At 43.7% G+C, this 17632-nt stretch overlaps 1 protein-coding gene across 1 annotated transcript in view; it reads right to left on the bottom strand.

Moving 5' to 3' along the window:
• The window catches only part of LOC306924054 (cadherin EGF LAG seven-pass G-type receptor 1-like), a gene marked incomplete at its 5' end in the record, with an annotated part of 72229 nt that overhangs the window by 21489 nt on the left and 33108 nt on the right, over positions 1-17632 (bottom strand). Inside the window, 10 exons of the mRNA XM_079502395.1 lie at positions 826-952; positions 1547-1626; positions 2184-2296; positions 3871-4045; positions 8009-8209; positions 10557-10683; positions 11359-11529; positions 12031-12274; positions 13314-13469; positions 15024-15210. Coding sequence (XP_079358521.1) covers positions 826-952; positions 1547-1626; positions 2184-2296; positions 3871-4045; positions 8009-8209; positions 10557-10683; positions 11359-11529; positions 12031-12274; positions 13314-13469; positions 15024-15210 — 1581 coding nt within the window. The remainder of the gene's footprint in view (positions 1-825; positions 953-1546; positions 1627-2183; positions 2297-3870; positions 4046-8008; positions 8210-10556; positions 10684-11358; positions 11530-12030; positions 12275-13313; positions 13470-15023; positions 15211-17632) is intronic.

The following is a 17632-nucleotide window of genomic DNA, read 5'->3' as shown; positions in this document are numbered from 1 at the left end:
AGGCTGTGGCTGTTCATATTAGGACAACATGGGGAATGTTTAAGGTAAGGAAACATGGGGTAAGGTTGTGGCTGTTCACATTATTAGGACATGGGGAATGTTTAAGGTAAGGAAACATGGGGTAAGGTTGTGGCTGTTCACATTATTAGGACATAGGGAATGTTTAAGGTAAGGAAACATGGGGTAAGGTTGTGGCTGTTCATATTAGGACAACATGGGGAATGTTTAAGGTAAGGAAACATGGGGTAAGGTTGTGGCTGTTCACGTTAGGACATCGAGGGGAATGTTTAAGGTAAGGGAACATGGGGTAAGGCTGTGGCTGTTCACGTTAGGACATGGGGAATGTTTACGGTAAGGAAACATGGGGTAAGGTTGTGGCTGTTCACGTTAGGACATGGGGAATGTTTAAGGTAAGGAAACATGGGGTAAGGCTGTGGCTGTTCATATTAGGACATGGGGAATGTTTACGGTAAGGAAACATGGGGTAAGGTTGTGGCTGTTCACGTTAGGACATGGGGAATGTTTAAGGTAAGGAAACATGGGGTAAGGCTGTGGCTGTTCACGTTAGGACATGGGGAATGTTTAAGTCTAAATATATTGTAACACAAATATATTGTAACACACACACACACACACACACACACACACACACACACACACACACACACACACACACACACACACACACACACACACACACACACACACACACACACACACACACACACACACAGGGCTATAGCGCCCCTCAATAAGAGGTCACTGCAAAGACAAGTTCTACAAACAAAGCTCTCAGTCGAGCGTTTTGAAGTTTTATGGAGCAACCTGAAGGCAGCTGAAGATGGCAAAGAGGTAGTGGAAGGAGATGACGTCACTGTTGACCGCCATGAGCCCCAGCAGCCAGGTGGCGCTGAGAAGCAGCAGGAGCAGGAAGGCCAGTCGCAGAGACGAGCTGAAAGGAGGAGACGAGAGGAGACAGACGAGAGGAGAGAGACGATCCGGACGTCAGTGTTGATTTGGACAGCAAATTTTCATTTAGTTTTAGTCCTAGTCTTTTGACTAACATTTCATTTAGTTTTAGTCATATTTTAGTCACCTGAAATGTTTTAGTGTTGGTCTAGTTTTAGTCGACTAAATGTCCAAAGGCGACTAAATCTACGGTTGATTTTGTCGACTGAGTATTTTCGACCCCCCCCCCCCCCCACAAGCAAAGAGTTGAGTTAAAAACATCTGGCGTGAAAGAATATATATTCAAAGATTTGCACACATTTTCACAATTTTTCAAAAATTGCAGATCTACAAGCTCGTAGCACAGCACTCTGGTGCCGCGCTATGAGCTTGTAGATCTGCTATTTTTCAATAGTAGTTAAAAGCTGACACAGCCTTCCAGGTCTTAATATAAAGAAGTAGAGAACATAGCTACAAGTAATCATCTCTGACTCACTGTTGTCCAAACAGGCCAACACATGAAACTTCGCCCCGAACGGGGATAACGTTTAAATTAAAGTAATTAATAAACAAGCAAGTCATTTCTCAGGCAACTCACACAGCTCCTGTCTTTTCAAAGGACCAGTGCCGTTGTCTGCACGACGCCTTTGCTGCGAGGATGAATATGGCAATGTTGACCTGAAAGGAAGGAAAGAGTGGATGGTTGAATCTACATGCTGTCGAAATGCCAGTGCGGAAACGCCTTCGCGTTTGAGTAAATGGTCACAAGAATTAGAAAGTAGAAAAAAAACAGCAGGTTACAACACTTTTTTTGTTGTTTTTCTTCTTTGTAATTATTTGTTTGGTCCAAAATATTGTGTTTTGTTGTCATGATTTGTCACGACTCGAGTTGGCTTCGTACGACGCTTAAAAGGTCTTTAAATAAATACTTTTTGAAATGTCTATGGGAAAAATGCATTGGGATTCATTTCCTGGGCCTGGCGTCGTCATGAAAGGGGGCGGGACTACGACGCTCTATTGGGTTGCAACTCAAACGGGGCTAAGCTAAGGGAACTTTGCAGCGTTCGCCGCGTCAACTTGGTGTTAGGAGGGGGTGCGTGACCAATTACTCAAACACAAAGGCGATTCCGCACTCACTGTTGAAATCAGCTTTACAGCTAAATAAGGACGACACACACACGGCGCGCACACACACACACACACACACACGCACACACGCACACACGCACACACACCATCACTACTATGGCTATGGGCCCTGCAATACTCCAGATGAGTGTGTCCTGGACAGAGAGCCAGCAGAAGTCTGGGTTCCCGTAACCCTGAGGGTCCAAGCCCACTGCCAGACCTGGAGAGGGACAGAGAGGAAGAATGGAACCGCATTGATACTTTGAAATAACTCAATATTGTGTGCAGCAGGACAGCAGGTGTCATGTTAGAATTATTTCTATGCATACTGTTTGTTTTCAATACAACAAGTCATTTTTGTCTCCACCAGGCCGAAGGCATGGGGAGAGAGTATGTTTTGCACTCCGTCCGTGTGTGTGTCCGTCCGTCCGTGTGTGTGTCCGTCCTTCCGTCCGTCCGTTACCAGCTAATCTCCGGCACCGTTAACCCGGTCGATGCCAAACTTTGCACACACACTCCCTGGATGCCAACGATGAACCTCTGCCCCACATTTTCCAGAACGGCCTGTTATAGCGCCACCATGAGGCAGCTTTTCACATTTTTACCTAAAACTGCACCGATCTGCGTGAAACGTTGCATGCACACTCCCTAGAGGCCAAGGACAAACCTTTGACCTGTATTTTCCGCATCTGCCTTTTATAGCGCCACCAGGAGGCCGACTTTTGTAAAACACATTTTTTGATATTACTCCTCCAGATTCTGTCCAAAAATCTCACAAATCGTTACACAGTATCTCTATGGTCATGTGGTCAAGTTGGATCTGTCCGATATTTCATATTCCATCCTAATTGGCTATAATTGGCTTTCACAGTTTGCAACAAAAGCCTCAAATCATGAACGCAGCATGCAATTTACGTGAAATCTTTCACACATTTTCTTACTAGGCTGAGGAATATATCCCACCCTTTTCACATTGGCCTGTTATAGCGCCACCAACAGGTTGATTTTTGCAAAACACATTTTTGGAACAAAATGCCTCAAATCATCCAATTGCCATCAAAGGCGTATGAAGAAATGGCAATCGGTACACATGATCTCTGTAGTCATGTGATCAAGACGAGTCTGTTGGATTTCTCAGATTGTACACTGATTGGCTAAGATTGCCTTCCAAAGTTTTTTGTACAAAATGCTGCACATGTCCTGCTCATCCAGAATTCTATCCTTAGAGATGCTATGAGTGATCTGGCTCTGCATTTCCTCAACAAAATGAAGAAAATGTTTTAATTTTTTAAAACATCCTCCTAAACATTTTGCCAAACATCACACACACTCCTATCCTCCTGGTGGAGACCTGTGCCCGGAAGGGCACTTTTTCTAGTTTTATCTAATCTTTCAACGTTTTTTTTTTTTTACAATATCCATCCAAACACTAGCGAGTGTCTAATTTCTTTTATGTTGTACTAAATACTGTTAACGCAAATAACAGACAAAAGTCTGCATTTGACACACGCATGCATACAAGTCTGTGTGTGTGTGTGTGTGTGTGTGTGTGTGTGTGTGTGTGTGTGTGTGTGTGTGTGTGTGTGTGTGTGTGTGTGTGTGTGTGCTTGCGTGCGTGCTCTCGGGCGCTTTGTAAACGTGTTTTGTTTCTACATGATGTGCATCGTGTCACTGTACTGTACTGTACTGTACTGTACTGTACTGTACTGTACTGCACTGCACTGTACTGTACTGTACTGTACTGTACTGTACTGTACTGTACTGTACTGTACTGTACTGTACTGTAGGTCTCACCAGTGATAATTGCAGGAATGCCCCAGCCAATGGCGTAGTAGAACCTCATGTGGCCGTGGTTGATGTTGCGGACCTCCGTCAGCATGCGGTAGATGTGGAGACCCTCCACGAACATCCAGGCGAAGGTGCACATGTAGGAGTAGTGGAGGAGGATGGCCACTAGGGTGCAGAGGAACTAGAGAGAGAGAGAGAGAGAGAGAGAGAGAGAGAGAGAGAGAGAGAGAGAGAGAGAGAGAGAGAGAGAGAGAGAGAGAGAGAGACATTCAGTATCACATGTAGGAGTAGTGGAGGAGGATGGCCACTAGGGTGCAGAGGAACTAGAGAGAGAGAGAGAGAGAGAGAGAGAGAGAGAGAGAGAGAGAGAGAGAGAGAGAGAGAGAGAGACATTCAGTATCACATGTAGGAGTAGTGGAGGAGGATGGCCACTAGGGTGCAGAGGAACTAGAGAGAGAGAGAGAGAGATGAGAGAGAGAGAGAGAGAGAGAGAGAGAGAGAGAGAGAGAGACATTCAGTATCACATGTAGGAGTAGTGGAGGAGGATGGCCACTAGGGTGCAGAGGAACTAGAGAGAGAGAGAGAGAGAGAGAGAGAGAGAGAGAGAGAGAGAGAGAGAGAGAGACATTCAGTATCACATGTAGGAGTAGTGGAGGAGGATGGCCACTAGGGTGCAGAGGAACTAGAGAGAGAGAGAGAGAGAGAGAGAGAGAGAGAGAGAGAGAGAGAGCGAGAGAGAGAGAGAGAGAGACATTCAGTATCACATGTAGGAGTAGTGGAGGAGGATGGCCACTAGGGTGCAGAGGAACTAGAGAGAGAGAGAGAGAGACATATCAGTATCAAACATCAAGCATGAAATATACATACTGTACGACAGAAGATACATTAAAACATTGCCATCTGGTGTCGGAAAAGTGTACTCCAGCAGCGCCATCCAGCCATTTAATTAAGGGACCAAGACATCACAAAGTGTCTTTGGTCACTTATTGTTTTTGTGGGTTTTTTTCTTCTTCTTCTTCCGCCAAAAATAGCAGTTCTGGCTGAACCGTGCAGTCGGTTATCGCGGGAATCTGTAGAGGGCCATGCCAAACGGTGACTAGGCGAAGCCCATGACCATTGGCCAAAGGGTGGCGCTATAGCACTCAATTGAAAACTTCTCCTCTCCTCATGCGGAACAACTTCCGTGCTCTGACTTTTGACCCTCCATTTTGAATTATATGAAAAACAGTTCAAATATATCTCCTCCCAGAATCTTTGATCAAAATGCACGAAAATGTCTACACGTGAACCTTTGGACCTATACGGACAACAAATCGTAGTACATTATTTTTAAGTGAAAAAAAGCCATTTTTTATGAGCCGATGAAAATTGCTGTTTTGTGAAAACTCTTCTTCTGCCCCTAATACCTACATGCAGCGTCATATGCTTATGACATTTTACAGTATGGTAGAGGGTCATGCCAAATAGCACTGAAAGCAGTCTTACTCCAATTGGCCAAAGGGGGGCGCTAAAGCAATTCTTTGAAAATGAAACCTTTGAACAGTCATAACTCATGCTTCGTTTGGCCAAAATTCATGGCACTTGTTTCCACATGTTCCTTGACTCATGGGGAACACATCTGTCACTTTGACAAGTAAGTCTCGCCCTCAGATTTTCCGCCATTTTGAGCAGTTTGAAGAATGCTTATACCTGATTTTCTGCCTTGTTTTTTTGAGCAATTTGCGTGAAACGTTCTACACACAATGTATGGACCATTATCTGAAATTCCAGTTGAAGAGAACTTTGTACGTGAAAGCATGAACAGCGAACACACTGTAGTAATGGATAATGACATGCCCAAAACGAGGACACACGATTGTTATCAAACACACTGAATGATTTTCCTGTTTACATTGTAGTCACAGATTGTCTCCGTGTAGCTCAGTCAGTAGAGCTCTCGCCCTCTGTGACCACAAGGTTAGTGTGTTCAAATCCGGGCTACCGACAACTCAGCCCATGAGTCTTATTTGTGCATATTGATCTTATTGCGCATTGTCTTCTTTCTTGGTCCCGCCTTATCGCGGCTTGCAGCTATATTTTGTTTTCTTTTTTTCATCGCACCTCAACCGGAGTGTTACGAGTCAGTGCGTACAGGACACAGCTGTGAACCGTAATCAATTGATCCGTCTCAATTGAGCGATCTCGGCGATAAATGAGTTCAATAATAATAACGTCCAGCCGGGGAAACTCCCCCCATGTCAGGTGATAAGTATTGTTTATTGTTGTTGTTGTTATATTATAAATGAAAGGGGGGAAAGTAATCCTTCCCGCATGTTCCAGCATGCTGTGGTGGATCTGCCTACTTGTTATTTAGGTGTGGATTACAGATCAAGGCCTTTAAATACAGGGCGATCATCACCAAGAGCAATGTCTGTTATTGTTTGGATAAGCTTTCTACCTGCGCTCCACTTACTGGAGGATAATTAGGACAGCAATCTTTCCATTGAAATGAAACCCAATGAGGTTGCTGAAAGTGAGACCACGTACATCCCGAAATGCAGTCCAATGGTTTGGATGAAACCTAAAATCACAGCTTTAACCCATTTTGACCTGAGGACAATTCTACAAAATGTTTCTGTGCCAGTGGTGCTCAACAATTCCATGTCAAGGACCCCCAGAATTATATGTAATTGGCTGCCGACCCCCATCTGAAAATATGTAGTTCCAGGAACCCCCCCAGAAGCACTTGAGTTAAAAAACGTTCACTCTGAAAGAATATATTCAAAGATTTGCGCCACTTTTTCGCGATTTTCCAAAAATAGCAGATCTACAAGCTCGTAGCGCGCCACTCGGTGGCGCGCTATGAGCTTGTAGATCTGCTATTTTTCAATAGCTAAAGTATAACATAATGCTTTAAAACACCAAAAAGGGTTCCCGCCCAAAATGGGTTAAGGTATATTTGTGGCTCTCGAGAGGGAAATCATGTTACGCTGTCTCCATGTAATAGCCGAAACATCCTCGTACGTTCTAAACAATTAAAATCCTTTGACTGTACTCTTCTTTAAAACATAATAATAATACACTTGGGCAATGCGGCTATAATAATAGGGTGTGTTTGGTAATGCAATTGTTATTCAATGGATGAACTCCAAAGACAGCACTGCGTTTAACCCATTTCGGCCTGACATCGAAGTTTAAAAAATGTCTTCAAAATCCTGACAGTTTTCTGAAAAACCTTATGTTTCTGTATCAGTGGTGCTCAATATTTCCGCCCCCCATCTGAAAATATGTTGTTCCAGGGACCTCCCCGGAAGCAAAGATTTGAGTTAAAATGTTCACAGTCTGTAATAATATATATTCAAAGATTTGAGGCACATTTTCACAATTTTTAAAAAATAGCAGACCTACAAGTTCATAGCGCGGCACTCGGTGCCGCGCTATGAGCTTGTAGATCTGCTATTTTTCAATAGCTACTGCTATAATGATAATGCTTTAAAACACCAAAAGGGGGTTCCCGCCCAGATTGGGTTAATGGAAGACTGTTATGCTCTGCAGGAGAAGCAGAAGACAAACCCCTGCCTGGAGGCAGCTCAGACATAGTTTGCTAATCTCTAAATGAGACTGTTAACATGTTGTCTCAGAGCAAAGACAAGCCCAGTATGAGATACTGTTCACAAATGCATCTACCCCGCGGGGAAAATCTATAATAAAGAAACACACAACCGGGTAGCAGCCAGGGAATACACTCGTACAATTTTGTCAGCTGGTCATGTACTTCATGTTAAATATGTTTATATGTATATTTGTTTATATTTGGGGTGTAACGATTTTAACAGCGATACGATACGTATCGCGATACATGGTTGACGATACGATACATGGACGATATTGGTTCATTATGGCGACACGATCCGATTCAATGATTTGAAATATCAATACAGTAACTATTTAACACAATCGGTGCCGGGATGCCTTCAAAATAGGAGCTCTGGGGTGCCGGAAAGACATGTCCGCTTTTACTCTGAATTCGACTTAATTTTGATATACTTCGTTTCTTGAAATTAAAATCGATTTTTCGATGCAGTTACTATATCGTTACACCCCTAGTTTATATGTATATTTTTTTTGCTTGCTTCTGTGCGCTTGCTTGCTGTGTGCGCCTCACCGCGTTTTCCGTCTGGTTGATTCCGAAGAGGAAGACGAGCTCAGAGAGGAAGATGGCCGCCACCAGGTTCCTGTGGATGCTGTGGAGGTTGGAGCGCAGCTTGCGGAGGATGGCCAGCAGGAGGAAGGTGATGAGGAGCGCCACCAGCGAGGCCGACACCGTGGTGTAGGTGATGATCTTCAGGGGGAGGACCTCGCCGTGCTGGAGCAACAAACAAAACAAAACAAAAACCAGCGTTGAAAAGGAAAAAGAAAAGAAGAAGCGCTACGTGGGTCCTTTATATGTAGAGAAAACTGTAGACAGGTGCTCTTTGGAGAGGGTTTCATAGAGCAAAGCACAAGAGTTCTTAAAAAGTTCTATACCTTGAGTCAATGTCACTGTGGAAGGAGATATTAGGTGGCGAACTTAAAAGAGGGTCCAAAGCAGCTCTGTCCAGTTGAAGTAGAAAAAAATACTTTATTTCATTAATTCGTTAAATATTAAAAACAAGGGTTAAAAACCAGTGTTGTTTTCGTCGACTGAAACTATGACGAAAAATGTTCGTCGACCACCTTTATTTTTCACTGACGAAAACTAAATGGAAACTAAATGAAAGCTATAAGCTATGATGACTGTAACTAAGACTAAATATGTAATTGACAATTTCGTCAACAAATAAGAACTAGACTAAAATGTTAGGAAGGGGCTAGTGGACAAGAGATCCAGTATAAGTAAAAGACACAAGCCATTTTACACTTGGTTGCATGCTGAAAATAGCCGATCTACAAGCTCACAACGCAGTGCACTGTGGCACGTCCTGAGCTTGTAGATCATCTATTTTCAGCAAGTGTAAAATTAGCCATTACGACGCCATCAAGGCCCGCCAAAATACATTTAGTCGACTAAATCAACTGTAGATTTAGTCGACTAAAAAACACTCTTTGGACTAAAAACAGCCATAGCCGTCATCACAAATGTAATGAGGTCAGCACATTTGGGCACTTTTGGGCAAGTGGCCATGGACGTTTTTTGTTCCAAAACTAATGCTTGGAATGGATTCAGAATCATGAAAACCCCCTAGTTTGACACGTCACATGCTACTTAAAGCATGCTGACATTTTGAAATGTTTGCCTTATATAGATTGTAAAATGGTATGGTCACATATAACCAACCCCCTATTATGAAAATTGCCCATCCGGCATTTTCTAAATGCTGGGGTCCCATACTTGACATTTCTAACACAAAACTTTAGGGTACTCAAAATGTCCGGGTTCACAATGGGGCTCTATGGACTGGCAAGTAGACTATTAGGTGTTTGTGGTAATAATAAGTAGCCTTGCCAAGCCATGAGGCCCATAGGGCAGGAGCCTATCTCCTGTTTCTGTAGCCATGAGGCCCATAGGGGCAGGAGCCTATCTCCTGATTCTGTAGCCATGACGCCCATAGGGCAGGAGCCTATCTCCTGTTTCTGTAGCCATGAGGCCCATAGGGCAGGAGCCTATCTCCTGTTTCTGTAGCCATGAGGCCCATAGGGCAGGAGCCTCTCTCCTGTTTCTGTAGCCATGAGGCCCATAGGGGCAGGAGCCTATCTCCTGTTTCTTTAGCCATGAGGCCCATAGGGCAGGAGCCTATCTCCTGTTTCTGTAGCCATGAGGCCCATAGGGGCAGGAGCCTATCTCCTGTTTCTGTAGCCATGAGGCCCATAGGGCAGGAGCCTATCTCCTGTTTCTGTAGCCATGAGGCCCATAGGGCAGGAGCCTCTCTCCTGTTTCTGTAGCCATGAGGCCCATAGGGGCAGGAGCCTATCTCCTGTTTCTGTAGCCATGAGGCCCATGGGGCAGGAGCCTATCTCCTGTTTCTGTAGCCATGAGGCCCATAGGGCAGGAGCCTATCTCCTGTTTCTGTAGCCATGAGGCCCATAGGGGCAGGAGCCTATCTCCTGTTTCTGTAGCCATGAGGCCCATAGGGCAGGAGCCTATCTCCTGTTTCTGTAGCCATGAGGCCCATATAGGGCAGGAGCCTATCTCCTGTTTCTGTAGCCATGAGGCCCATAGGGGCAGGAGCCTATCTCCTGTTTCTGTAGCCATGAGGCCCATAGGGCAGGAGCCTATCTCCTGTTTCTGTAGCCATGAGGCCCATAGGGCAGGAGCCTATCTCCTGTTTCTGTAGCCATGAGGCCCATAGGACAGGAGCCTCTCTCCTGTTTCTGTAGCCATGAGGCCCATAGGGGCAGGAGCCTATCTCCTGTTTCTGTAGCCATGAGGCCCATAGGGCAGGAGCCTATCTCCTGTTTCTGTAGCCATGAGGCCCATAGGGCAGGAGCCTATCTCCTGTTTCTGTAGCCATGAGGCCCATAGGGCAGAAGCCTATCTCCTGTTTCTGGAGCCATGAGGCCCATAGGGCAGGAGCCTATCTCCTGTTTCTGTAGCGTGAGGCAGCTTGATGTACAAGTACACCCCCTGGACATGACGCTAGTATGTCGCAGGGACTTACCCCCAATCCAACCCTTGATGCTAAGTGTCAAGCAGGGAGGCACTGCATGAGTCTTTTAGAGCATTAAAATCAAACCTCTCTTTTGGAGATGTCCATCAGCACAGCGCTGCTGGAGGCGTGTGTACACTGACAGCTGATGTGGCTGTAGTTTCTGGACACCAGCTCACAGCCCTTGGCAGACCAACCCCCTTCTCCCTTGACCCTGGAGTGGACCAACAGAACAATGGCTGTCAGTTATCTGGCGATACATTTGGACAGAAAATATTGTAACACTTAAAAGAGTTACTTTAGTTTAGTGTTAGTACTTTTTTTTTTACTGTATTGACTTTAACACATTCTATGCGGGAACCCCTTTTGGTGTTTTAGGCATTGTGTTATACTTTAGCTGTTGAAAAATAGCAGACCTACAAGCTACGAGCTTGTAGGTCTGCTATTTTTGAAAAATCGTGAAAATGTGGCGCAAATCTTTGAATTCAGAGCGAACGTTTTTAACTCAAATCTTTACAAGCTCATAGAGCGGCACAGAGTGCCTCGCTACGAGCTTGTAGATCTGCTATTTTTGAAAATAAGTGAAAATGTGGCGCAAATTTGGAATATATATTATATATAGCGAACATATTTAACTCAAATCTTGACTTCTGGGGGGGTCCCTGGAACAACATATTTTCAGATGGGGGTCGGCGGCCAATTACATAATATTTTTGGGGGTCCTTGACATGAAAATGTTTGAGAACCACTGGTTTTTCAGAAAACTGCCAGGATTTAGAAGACATTTGTAGAATCGTCCTCAGGTCTAAATGGGTTAATACATCCTGCCCATATTGTATACAAAGACAATTTTGTACATGCATAAAACAGAACGGCGGGCCGGCCTTACGCAAGCGAGTGATTCCAGAAGACGCAGACGGGCTTTGTTCTCTCCTGGGTTTCCAGCAGTCTGTATTCCAGAGTGATGAGGGGCTGTTCCAGAGGGCCGTGCAGGGGAGCGGCCTCATTGTACAGCACCGCACTCACTATGGGGGTGTTTATAATGGGCCGGTTGGGCAGCCTATAGGCACAGGCACGCACGCACGCACGCACGCACGCACGCACGCACGCGCACACGCACACGCACACGCACAAACACAAACACAAACACAAACACAGTCAATAGAGTAGACTGTACAATTACAATTTCTCTCTTTCGCTCTTAATCCAGAGCGATTTACGGTAAGCAAGAACAAAAACATGGTAATACATCAAATACATAAAAAAAAATTCAACATGAATCATATGTAAGCATTCAGAACGGGAACCCCTTTTGGTGTTTTAAGCATTATGTTTATATGTTATACTTTAACTATTGAAAAATAGGCACCGAGTGCCGCGCTATACGAGCGCTACGAGTAGGAGTTACTAAAACACAACCGTATTCATTTCACACCATGAACACTGACACATTTCCACTGTGTAGATACAACCGCATACACACAAACAATCATTTTTATTTTAGTTTTCATTATTGCTATATATTTATTTTATTTATGTTTACCACCAGTGCACCACCTACCTCAGACTTCTCCGATCCTGGTCATAATTCTCGGGCAGAAAATCTCCCAGAGTTCTGTAGATGATCACCACGGCGACCGGGAGAGGGCCCGCCGTCTCCGCATGGCGTTTCCTCTTAGCGGACGGGGTGGTCGTCGTGGTCGTGGGAGACGTTGGCGCGGACGCTGACTCAGCAGGACGGGCGGTGGAGACGGGCGGCGTGTGTGGTGCAGGGGGCGGCGTGTCAGTGGCGGCTTCCGTGGAAACTGCCAAACCAAAAGGGTTTCATGCATTAATACCAACCGTTACCTTGGATTATGGCGTCACACATTTCCTGTTTTGACTTGAACTGAAGGTTTACGGGTGCACAACTTTGCCTATCCTATGCTTTCTATGGCATAGGATAGGCAGCTCCCGGCAGGATCCGCCGGGAGAATCTAGACGCAGCTGCGCGACATGAGACTAATTAATTAGAGCGGCAGAGAGAGAGGAGTGTGTGTGTGTGCGTCAATTTAACAAAGGTGCAGACGATCAGAAATCAGCAGAGAGTGATCGACGTTTGCGCTACTCTATGCCGTATTGAAGTGGACTCGGTCCCAGACTTTTCTTTTCTCCCTGGAAATAAAAACGTCTGGGTTTCCGAGGCTAATAAGCTACTAACACAATGTTAATGTATTTATTTATCGCGCATTGCCACGGTTTTTCCCCTTTCAACCCTTATTTTGAAGAGCCAAATATCTGTAACCGGATGTTACGTTCACGTTTCTTTTCTGTTGTATTGTCCCCTGTATTGTTGATAGTTATGGACCATGTAGTCCGAAATAAAGATTGATTGATTGATTGATTGATTGATTGATTGATTGATTTATTGATTGATGTTAGTGCAGGGGATCTCAACGTTTGTGACTCGGGACCCCCGGAAATGCTTTGGCCATGTCTCGCGACCCCCGCCCCGCCCCCCTCCCCAACCCAATACAATTTGACCGCTACAATAACCTTAATAATGGAGAAAATACATATCATAAATAAATACTGAAACCAGATATAATCATTAACCCATTTTGGGCGGGAACCCCTTTTGGTGTTTTAAACATTATGTTATAAAATAGCAGATCTACAAGCTCGTAGCGCGCCACCGAGTGGCGCGCTACGAGCTTGTAAGTCTGCTATTTTTTTAATTTCGAGGTCAGGCCTAAATGGGTTAAGGAAAGCTTATGCATGTACTAAAAGTAAACTCCTAATTTCCATTTTCCGACCCACAGGGTTGAGAACCCCTGTTTGAGTGTATGTACTGCAATACTTTACCTGCTATGCTGTTGATGTGGTCAGCTTGCGGGGAGCTCAGCTCCGGGAAGTGCACATAGGACTGGAGGTCATGAGGGAGGACGGGCTGGATCTCATCAAAGTGAGGTATCTTCCTCTGGGAGTTGGCTGCAGGGTCCAGGTAATCCACGGAGAAAACTGTGTGCGTACAGTAGGGCATTCACTTCTAGTCATTTTTACTAGTTGACTAGTCGACTAGTCGACTAGTTGTTTAACTACCTATTATGTAAAAAATAAAATAAATTAAAAAAATAAACATTTTTTTTTTGGGGAAATACATATTTGTACATTGAAAAACTGTGTACATGGTGACTATAACTATAATCTACCTGATCTTGAGGCCTACAAAACCGGGGGAAAAAATAAAAAAAATAAACTTTTCTTTTTTTCTTTCTTATCAACTAGTCAACTAGTACCAACAAGGTCGACTAGTGGATTTACTAGTCGACTAGTAAACTAGTAAACTAGTCGACTAGTTGCTTAATGCCCTAGCGTACAGACAGTCAAACAGCTTTGTTTCAGTTACTGTATCCTTCCATTGAACCGCTCATTGGCCAACAGTAGAAGTGTTGTTTTCGTCGACTAGACAAAAAATACCTTTTTCACTGACTAAAACTAAATAAAAACAAAATAAAAACGAATCTATGATGGCTAAAACTATGACTAAATGTATTGACAATTTTGTAAAAAAATAAAAACTAGACTAAAATGTTAGGGAGGGACTAGTGGACAAGAGATCCAGTTTTATGCTAGGTTGCATGCTGAAAATAGCAGACCTACAGTACAAGCTCACAACGTGTTGCGCTGCGACGTGTTGTGAGCTTGTAGATCTTCTATTTTCAGCATGCAACCAAAGTGTCAAATCTGCCATTACAAACGATATCAAGGCCTGTCAAAACACATTTTAGTTGACTAAATCAACTGTAGATTTAGTCGACTAAAATCTTATGACATTTTAGTCGACTAAAACTGGACCAACACTAGAACATTTCAGGTGACTAAAATGTGACTAAAACTAAATGAAAATGATTCAAAAGACTAAAACTGACTAAAACTAAAAATGTTGCTGTCAAAAACAACACTGAACATTAGTAATGGAGTAGTAAACAAAGTGCTCAGTATTGGGGGGGTGTGTGGGGGGGGGGGGGATACGTGTCTCTGTTGTCTGGAAGAAACTAAATGACAACATCCAGCTCAAGTGGAGATAGCGAAGCGCTTTTTAATACTTTTCATTGGTTCAATATTTTTTATCAGTTTTATCATTTTATCAGTTTTGACAGTTTATCAGTATGACCAGACAGTGGCCTTGTGGTTAGAGTGTCCGCCCTGAAACTGGGAGGTCGGGGTTCGATCCCTGGCCGGGTCATACCAAAGACTGTAAAAATGGGACCCAATGCCTCCCTGTTTGACACTCAGCCTCAATGGGTTGGATTGGGGGTCAAATCAACTAATGATTCCTGAGCGCGGCGCACGCTGCGGCACACCGTTTCAAGAGATGGGTCAAATGCGGAGAACAAATTTCACTGCGGTAACGTCTGTGACTAATCGTACGACTTTGACTTTGACGTAAAGGGTGTTCAATAGCACTGATTTATGAAGAAAATAAATAAACGACGGCAAAAACATACCGATCGCTAAGAAGAAGATAGTCAACAGCCGCAGCTTTAGTTGAAATAGAAAGAAAAGACTCACTCATGTTGTCTGTGATGATGGTGAAGGGCTTGAGGTAGGTTCTCCTCATGTTCATGGCCATGTTCTGGGCGTACTCCTCGAAGCTCCGCAGGAGGAGGCTGGTGCCCGCACTCTCCGAGCGCTGGATCACATCCCAGTGCATGCCGTTGGTCGGATCCAAGATGGCACTGCCCGCCCGGACAATATTCTACAACAATCATAATTATACGTTAGGCGACCGCATTATGTTATACATTTCCGTATAATGGAGTACGCATGAAAAAAAAAACCTAGTATGATATATAGTGTAACTTTAAACATTTACAACCTACACTACAGTATAATGTTGCACATCACATAGTGGAAATAGCAGATCTACAAGCCTGTGAAACTATTTTCACAGACGTTTCGCTGAAGGTTCATCTGTTTTGTGCCTAAAGTTCACCTATGATGGCCAGAATAGGGACAGTTAAGCATTATGTTACACTTTAGCTATTGAAAAATAGCAGATCTACAAGCTCATAGCGCGGCACCGAGTGCCGCGCTATGAGCTTGTAGGTCTGCTATTTTTTTTAAATCATGAAAATGTTGCGCAAATCTTTGAATATATATTCTTTCAGAGCCAACGCTTTTCAAATCTTTGCTTCTGGGGGGGGGGGGGGGGGGGGTCCCTGGAACAACATATTTTCAAATGGGGGTTGGCGGCCAATTACATATAATGTTTGGGGTCCTTGACATGAAATATGTCAGGATTTAGAAGACATTTTTTGAGTGTTGTGTCAACACTCATAACACAACAGGGTCATATAGTATCAATAAATGAACGACAGCTGTGAAGCTGTTCACAAAAGGTTTACCTAGATAGATAGATAGATAGATAGATAGATAGATAGATAGATAGATAGATAGATAGATAGATAGATAGATAGATAGATAGATATAGATAACTTTATTGTCATTCAGCAGATACATAAAATGCATAAGAGAACGGAATGTTTCACTGGCTTTTAGTATGCTAGTTAAAAGAGAAACTAAAATACAATTAAAATCTAAAATCCACTTTTAAAAAACACAAATAAATTAAAAAGCACCATTAGTTCATAGAGAGACAGATATTGCACAACAGGAGTCCCTATAGCAGCATATGGGGGGAAAGGTTAGAGGATATTAGGGGATTAAAAAAAGGTTTTTATCAAAACATGATACAACATGCATATGTTACTCTTTTTTACTCTGTTCGCTCTTTCTTGCACTCTTTATTCTATCCCTTTGTCTGCTGTTTGATGTTATTTTGAATCTACGCTGCTGCATTGTCTGAAGGAAGCCAAACTAAACCTTTACTCTTATGTACCTGTGTACACAAGATGTAACAATAAAGTACATCCTTGAATAGTTGAACCTCAATAGTTTTTAACCCATTTTGGACTGATGGCGATAAAAAAAGGCTTCTAAATCCTAATAGTTTTCTGAAAAACCCATGTTTCTATGTCATCTTTTTCATGTCAAGGACCCCCAGAATTATCTCTATTGGGCCACGGACCCCCATCTCAAAATATGTTGTTCCAGGGGACCCCCCCCCCCCCCCCCAGAAGCAAATATTTTACTTAAAAATGTTCACTCTGAAATATATATTCAAAGATTTGCGCCACATTTTCAAGATTTAAAAAAAATAGCAGACCTACAGGCTCGTAGCGCGGCACTCTACGAGCTTGTAGATCTGCTATTTTTCAATAGCTAAAGCATAACATAATGCTTAAAACACCAAAAGGGGTTCCCGCCCAAAATGGGTTAGGCATACGGTACAGTATATATGTATGTGTTAACGTAACATGAATTACCGATATACTTCTGAAGTATTGTTTTTTTTATCAGACATTTAAATACGGCACTGCCTTACCGCAAAACTATAAATTATAGCAATTTCTAAATACTTTTCCCGGTGAGTAGTTACACATCAGTGCAGAGACAGAGAGAAGGAGAAGAAAGCTGAGCCAGTAAAAGAATGGATGAGAGATTACTTTGTGTATTTAATCCTCAAACTAACACCTGTGTACTTTGGCCCAAGGCCAGACAACAGTGGTTCCCATTGGCTCGACCAGACAAAAAAACACACACACACACACACACACGCACACGCACGCACGCACACACGCACGCACACACGCGCACGCGCACGCACACACACACACACACACACACACACACACACACACACACACACACACACACACACACACACACACACAAAACAGTCTCCATAAGTCCTTGACCTGGCAAACTTTCCACCTGCGTTTTCCGTCATAAACAATAGACCGGTGGTGAGCTGGGCCAATGCCAGCAGTATGCAGTGTTAGCCATTAGCCTAGCCATATCTAGCTTTGTGTTTTGGTCACGAACTTAATGAAAGTCATAGAGGACTTGCTAATCGCTTCACTGTATTCATTACACTTAATCCCCTGCCCAGCCTCAACTCCATCCATCTCGAGCAAAGACAATAATATCACCTTCCCAAAAGGAGGAGAATGAACACCCGATGGGGAGGACAGGCTCTTAGCAAACCTGTACCAGCTTTTAAAGGAGGATTTGGCAACTTAGCAACTTAAGAACTTGCCAGGGCTCTTAAACACTTT

This window comes from Electrona antarctica (assembly GCF_951216825.1).
Source record: "Electrona antarctica genome assembly, chromosome: 5".
Lineage (NCBI taxonomy): Eukaryota > Metazoa > Chordata > Actinopteri > Myctophiformes > Myctophidae > Electrona > Electrona antarctica.
The sequence above is the reverse complement of the archived record's forward strand: the minus strand, read 5'-3'. Positions and strand labels throughout refer to the sequence as shown.